At 49.1% G+C, this 7,500-nt stretch overlaps 1 protein-coding gene across 3 annotated transcripts in view; it reads left to right on the top strand.

The window, feature by feature from the left end:
* Positions 1-107: 107 nt before the first annotated feature.
* LOC126578229 (receptor expression-enhancing protein 1) overlaps positions 108-7,500 on the top strand; it is a 16,666-nt gene continuing 9,273 nt past the window's right edge. For all 3 annotated transcript variants that reach the window (XM_050240581.1, XM_050240579.1, XM_050240580.1), the window contains exon 1: positions 108-401. In XM_050240581.1, the coding sequence (XP_050096538.1) occupies positions 370-401 (32 nt within the window). In that variant the 5' untranslated portion in view covers positions 108-369. The remainder of the gene's footprint in view (positions 402-7,500) is intronic.

Here is a 7,500-nt window from a genome sequence, read left to right as displayed (position 1 = left end):
CACTTCCGACTGTCAAAGTGCACCATCTCGCTCACTCTCGCATGCCTGCTCACTCGCACTCACGGGCAAGACCCGCTTTGTTTGGTTCATGCGCGCTCAAACAAATTTTGCCGTTGCCGTTTGCAGTCGCTCGAAATCGTGGCCGTTCCGACTCGGTGGAAAATCGCGGGTGCGCGTCGAAAATCCCTCCGGTTGTGCTTTGTCCTCTCCGTTTTGGGTGCGTTCCAGCGGGAATCCCATCGATCGTGCAATCTGTGGTGCCGCGTGTGCTCCGGGAGCGCAGCCGGATCTAGGTGGCCGATGCTCGTGGCGTTCTGGTGTTTCTGGTGGACGGAGTCGTGAGAAGGAGCCGCCGGAAACGACCTCAACATGATAAGTGCAATCGTTTCGCGCCTGGTGATGTGAGTGTTCCAAAGACGCCCCAACGGGGCCACTTTTGTTTTGTTTTCTCCTGTTTTTCCTGTTTAATGCGAAGCAAGAATCGCAAGTGAGTGAGCGAGCGAGCGAGCGAGCAAAGTGAAGGTAGAGGTGGTGGTGGTGGGGTGTGATGTCCTCGACGACGAGAGCAGCACCTTTTAAGGCACCTGCGAGGACATTCCACCACGCCGTACATCTTGTTGATGATGGCGCTGTAGTATGGCACCGACGAGCAACGACCCCGCGGGACCATTTCTGGTCATTAGGTCATCTGGAAGGCAAGGACGACGCGACCACTCCAGTCCACACAGCCATCGCATGCACGAAAACACACAGGCGCCTGAAAAATCGATCCCGTGCAGCCTTGATTGTCGTCCAGCAGCGCAGGATGATTGCATCAGGAGACGCAAGACCGTTTTTAGCGAGAGAAAGAGAGAGATGGCGAAAGAGTGAGAGAGTGATCATTTGTCACCAAATCAGGACCCCTGGTACGGAACACCCTCCAGGACGATAAGCGGCGCCACGACCAGGAATGATATCTCCATGACGATTTGGCACCACCAATCGAGTGCTCGTTGCCTCGAACACCGCAGCCACTGTATGCGCTTCGCTGCATATAAATAAAAGGCACGGGCGGGGCATGCTGTGTACTGATGCCAGTAGAAACCCTTTTAATGCGTGCCCAAACCCACTAGCCGAGTGATGTAATGGCCATTACACATTCGCATGTGAGCCCGCTACAACAACAACAATAACACGGACCATCGGACTGGAACGGAGCACCAGCAGCAGAAGCACGAGCAGCAGGTTTGAGCCACCGATTCCGAGCAGCATATTTTGGGAAGGAAGCGACTTTACGTCACCCTTTAAACGAGTTACATCCCTGGTTCTGCTTTTCAGCAGTTTTTACTAAATAGAATCCCCTACAAGCCCGGATTTGAGCCCTGATTCTGCACTGGACGAAAATGCAAACGTGGTACTTTGCTCACGTGCTTGCAGAGCGATCGAGGCGATCAGCTCGGCATCATTAACGATATAGAACGTTCTCTCGCTAGTACCGATGGAGAACATTCCATGTTCCAGTCGATTACACTCGATACCGGGGCATCAAACGCCACCGGGGAGGTGGTTGTGATGTTTTTATTCAATTAATGGTTTTTAGCCGATAGCAATCGTGACTATGCCTGCGGTCAACTGACGCTTCTGATGGCGTCGTACAAATAGCAATCGAGGCCAGACCTGATGTCGCCGCGAGAGGAATCCAGGCGGTACAAGCTGATATACCTCTGTTACTGCTGGCTCATGTTAAAAAAATCATTAGAACAAAGCGTGAACACGCGAGTACATATCGCATAGAGGCAGGCTCTCTGGACTGGACTCTCTTTCTTGTCCAAGCCATTAGCTGATTCATCGTCGAGTGGCATATCGGATCGGTCGCTCGGCGCAGTCGCTCGGTGCCTCCATAGCGGGGCAAACATGCGAGGGAACCAGTTTGATATTGAATTACTATCCCTTTTTTGTCAACAAAACCACCTTGTAAGCATCTCTCGAAGGTTTCGGTTCCACCCTAGCTCAACAGCTGATAGCCGGGGAATGCGCCGCGATAAATGGCCATTTTGCTTCTCGTCGAAATGCTTGACTGTGCAAGGCCCCCCATCGCACCGGATGGCTGCTTTTGGGTGCGTACGTATTTCGGTGTTTTGCTGGGAATGGAACTGGCGAGGTCATGATGGTTGCTAGTACCTTGTTGTCGCACGCTTCTGTGTAGGTTGGATTGCTTCGTCTGCATCCAACGGCACGGCCACTTGAGCTCTCAGCTGGACGCTAATTGAAGGTAAGCTCTCCTCGCTCTGGCTGAACGCCAGCCTCCTCCACACGCCGGTCGACGGTGTAAGATTTCGCATAAACAAACTGCCAAGAAGCTGGATGATGATTTCATGGGATGTGGTCGTCTGATGATCGTTCGTGGTTTGTTGGTTGGCCCGGCCCGGCCCGGCCCGGCCCGGCCCGGCCTGTCGTGTTCATACGGCCAGTCTAAATGAAAACGAATGGCCGTTCCCCCCTTTCGCGGAGATAGAGACAGAGAGACAGAGAGAGGTGCGCGTTTTGATTATTATTATTATCCGCGCATAAGCGAGATATGGGGACGAGATCGTCTGCCAAGATGTTTATTCGTTCTGGAATGTAGATCGTTCTTCCATTCGCATGTCAACTGAAATGCTCCGTTGATGCGAAGCATCCAAGCAATCTTTTCGTTAGCATCCTAGCAACCCTGCTTCGGATGTCGATTTCGCCGTGCATCAAGGAATCATTGTAATTATCCCAAGAGCCCACCGATCGACCTTATTTAGTTCTTAAACCCACGCAGGCGGCAGAATGGTTCACAAATGAAATGAAATCTGGTTTTTCGTTCTCTTGTTTAAAATATTCCCTTCCGAAGCTGAGCTGTGCTGACCTGGGGGGGGGGGGGGGGGGGGGGAATTGGATGCTGTAGAGCGTGGCCGGTCATCGTCCAATGGTCGAAATGAAGGCAATTTTTCATCCACCTCCGAAACCCAGATTGACCAAATATGGCAGATGATCGGTGATGTCATGATGGTGAGGTTCGCCATCGCCGGCTGGCTGTCCTTCGTCGCAAAACCATAGTAATGACGACAGCGTTCGACCGTTCATGCATTAGCTCTCGTTTCATGGTTCCAGGTGTTGCAACCTGGAAGAGTTTATCTGTTGTTCCCACGAGACACACCTTTTAAGGATGGAACGCGTAGCAATGGGGCACTTGCCCGGAGAAGCCCTTTTTGCCGTGGTGCGGTGACTGTGGTGAAGATCAAACCGGGAAGTGCAAGGTAGTAGAGGAAGGTATGGTTCCACGCAGTTGGCCACGATTAAGTCCGTCTACGATGCGTGACTGTAGTGCTCCACGTATACAGTGCGGTGACACACGATAGACGGCGGTTTGGTTCAAGTTCATGATCGCACGATGCGTTCGTAGGACGCTTGATCGAACGCACGGCGAGGACAGTGGTTGAACTTGTTTTGGAGGAACCGGTTAGTGTTTTGTGGAGCATAGGTAAGCTTGTGTTATGTTGGCAGGAATTGATTCCATTCCTTTTATTTTTCGAGAGCATTTTATTTTAAAGGTTAAAGCAATTATATCGCGTAAGGAGTTTATTTCTTTCAAGGTTCTATATCCATAATTATTTTTACCATAGTTACGTTTAGCTATTGCGGATATTTTGGAGGACAATTTCAAATGTCCCAATTTGGGTGTTGAAATTTGAGTGCCAAATTTGGGAGTTGGTTAAGTGCTGGTTTATATACTTTGGACAATCAATATGTGAACAATAAATGTAATATATGGCTGGAACACTCGCATAATATCATTCAATAGATGGATAGGGCTTGTGCACTTGAATATTAAAAAATGACAGCGCGTTGCCATGGTAGAGGCCGTACCGCAGGCTTCTAAGACAATCACCCTCACCAAAGGAAACCATTCTGGGGTGCTTAGTCAGCGGCCTAGAATGTTTGACAGTCACCGGGGTAACTTCCTAACTCAACCAACTCCCCCGGAGCACCCATTCGAACGCGGCCCGTACAGGAGCGTGACGCGCCGATTAGCTTTTAGTTTTCGTACAAATCACACAACCGACTTCCGAGACGCACACCGCCCCCCACGTTCACTCTTGCTGGATGGCAGGCTGGATGGAAAGTATACGCGACTGAATTATTAATTAACTGCCGCTAAACGGGGCATCAAGCCCGCACCTCCTGTGAACATATGACGCATTCGCCGGCGTGCGTCGAGAGTTTGTTGGCCTCCGGTCGGTTGTCGGTCGTTTGTAAACAATCGACACCAGTCAACCGGCAACCCGGGGAACGCCTCCGGTGTGTGCGTGAGGCGACACTTGAAGCGATCACCATGCCATGGGCTGGATTGGATTCGCGACTCCCTTTTTTGGCCACACTCTAGGCAGTCCCGTTGCATTCCGTTTCCGGCCAGACTGGGTGACGATATGTGCGACCGTTTTTATCCTCCGTTTCCTCTGGAGATCGATCGATTCGCGTTGCCATCCCACGATGGACCCGTACGGTGGTGTCGTGACTAGGTCACGATCTTTCGGCCCACTTTACGTTAATTAAATCGATTGACAGGGGCCTGGGAGTCTGTTTTGTGGGGGATTGAGCGATTGACCGCTTCAGTTTGTTGCACGATATCGAATCAATTCCAATTCTGCTTGAGAAGCAATTGATTAGTCTGTTTAACGGGTTCTAAATCAACATTCAACCAATGTGCTTAGCAGCAGTGATGTGCGGGAGAATGGACGCCTGATGAAATCATTAAAATGTCTAAAAATATTGATATCTTGATAGCAATAGATCATTCCACTCCACTACCTGGTTCCAAACCAAACCCAACCTTTGAGAAGAGAAATTGATTTACGTAATGTTGATGTTTGGTATGTAATTTGGAGCAATTGCGGTTCAGCTGGGCACTGCATATGGAATTGACGAGTTGAAAACGTGAAACACAAACAAACATGTTTACCAATCCGTAACCGAACGGGTGTTGGGGTTATCGAAGGAGAAAGTTTGTTCCGTTTTTTTTTTTTTTTTAGAACATACACTAGTACGCTCTAATTGTTACAAATTGTCTTGTAAAAATACAGTATTTTCCAAATGGTAATTGGAATAGTCAAACGAAATGACAGGTAATTTTTTTCGCTGTTAAATTTTGAAACATTCCCAATTTTTTATAATAAAAAAGGACCAACAATCTTTGAGGCTTCGGGTCTTGAACAGATTTTAATGCACCATATGTTACATGATGTTGCTTTATGATCCCTTCTGCTTGGACGTAACTTTTTCCAAATTGTTCTATCCTCAAAATTCGTCATCTGGAAAAACCCAAACAATTCCAATTCGTCTTGGGTAGAGTCTGCTACATTCCAACGACAAACCCGGTTGTAAAGGGAAACTCGGCAATCACGTGCGCTGTTTGTTTAAAGCCACGATCGCAACACACATCTCGAACCATTCGATCATGCGCAGCCGACATCCTGCGAGACACGACAGAACAGACGGTGGCATGGTCTCTCCTGCTTCTGACGCTCTCTCTCTCTCTCTTGGGTTCTCGATCTTCGATTGTCTCTGGCCCAAGGGGTGCAGTTTCAAGCAGTTTTCCTTTCGATTTCTAATTCAGTTTTTCCGATGCGGCCGTAGTGGTGGGAACCGCCGAGGGCGTAGTGGTGTAGTATCTTCGTCCGTCCGCTTCGGACCGTGACCAGGGGTTTGATTTGTTTTATTTTTCCTGCTTTGCCCTTTGGCTACTGGTCGTCCAGTTCTGCCCGGTTCTGGTACGAACCGGCCGCTTAGTTTTTGCGCTATTGTATGTGTGTTGTTTCCGGCGCAACAAAACTCCATCAATCTTCGGACCGCCAAAGCCGCCGCGTGACAAGGTGGAAGAATCGGCTTAAGCATCCGGATCAGTTCCTCGTTTGTGCGTTGTTCCCGTGGTGGTGTGTTGTTTAGCTGTGTTTGGAGGAAGAATTTTCCACCCCTCGACGGGTGCAGCTGCGAGTTTTCCCACTTTTTTCCGCAACGATCGCTGCGTTTGTTTGACAGCAGGCGAGTCAAGTACGGAGGTTCCGAGCTTGCGTTCGCGTTCGGGTTCGAGTTTAAAAATAAGTGTTATCCGGCGAATTATTATGTCCTCGGTGGTGGTGGTGGTGGCGCACGCTTTGTTAAGCCGAACAGTGAACGTGGTGCTGCGCCGATCACCTCGTGGTTTGAGAGCGCGATGCCGCTCCCGCGTCGACTGTCGTGGTATCCCTGATTTCAAAGTCAACTATGCCCTTTGGCCCGAAACACGTTGCCAGCTGATTCAGCATTGCAATCAGCTTAGCAGTGGCAGACGGTCAATTGTTTGGCGAAATTTACTGCTGCTGCTTACGACTCGTCATCGAGCAACCATCGGCGGAGTGACGTGAAAATTGTGTGAATTTCACAGAAAACTGATAATTTCATTAGCAGCAAGCATTGGTGGTGTAGATGGCGTCTGCGGCGGCTCGAATATTAGGAACATCGCCTTGCGCGATCGCGCTCACGCCTAGGACAACATCTTTCTCCCGGACGATAGTTCTTCTCGGGCACCCATGCTCCCATGGTGGGTAATGGGTCTTTTGTTTGGATTCTAAATTTAGTTCGCGGACGTTAACGACCTCAGCAGTTGGCGGCATGTATCCTCTTGCAATCCCCTTTTGCAGCAGAAATTTCTGCAGCTCTGCACGCCCGAGACAGCTGAGCACCAATGCACGATGATTTGTGCACCATGCCAGGGAATAGACTTCGCTAGATTCATGCTGGCTGGCAGTTCGTGAAAAGTATTTGGCCACATTTTTGTCTTGTTGATTTTGATCTTCGGCAAATTTTAGACTAAAGAAAAATGAAACAAAAGATAGACAATGTTTATACACATCTAGATACTTTAAACTAGTGTATAATGGGGAAACATGTTCGATCAAGAGGCACGCACCATGCGCCTGTGTGTTTTGCATTCCGCAAAAGGAATGTCGTGGATTCCGTAGTTCCACATGCACGCACCAAGCGGCTCTTTGGGCTGAGCTGTGGCATGAAATCGATTTCTAGTGCAGCGTGCCTTCCCATGCTCCATTCTTGTTTAACAGTTTAATTTTAGTTTTGTTGCTTAACATATTTCTTAATTGAATTACCCGAAAGATTGCCTTATTTGTTTATAAGAAACAGTAGACAATGTTTCAAATATTTGAAGCATTCGAGCATCATGGCATCATCATTGCTTTTCATGTTTTCCATCCATCCAGACTCTCAGACACATTCTGTTGACGCTTGGTTGGTTCTGCAAGAGCTGTAAACGCATCCAGCGCAAGCCCCAAAAACTCAGAACTGTGTCACTGTGCTGGCTGGCTGGGTGCGCTGCAGCTGAGGCTAAAACTATTTTCACTTTCATGATCACTCGCCGACACCATTTCTTCAGCACTGATCGCTTGATCGCCGAATCGTCCGCCAACGAGACGACGGCGCGACAGACGGAAATTCTCGAAC

Source organism: Anopheles aquasalis, chromosome 3, assembly GCF_943734665.1.
Source record: "Anopheles aquasalis chromosome 3, idAnoAquaMG_Q_19, whole genome shotgun sequence".
Taxonomy (NCBI): Eukaryota; Metazoa; Arthropoda; class Insecta; order Diptera; family Culicidae; genus Anopheles; species Anopheles aquasalis.
Note: the sequence above shows the minus strand (reverse complement) of the source record. Positions and strands in the feature narration are given on the sequence as shown.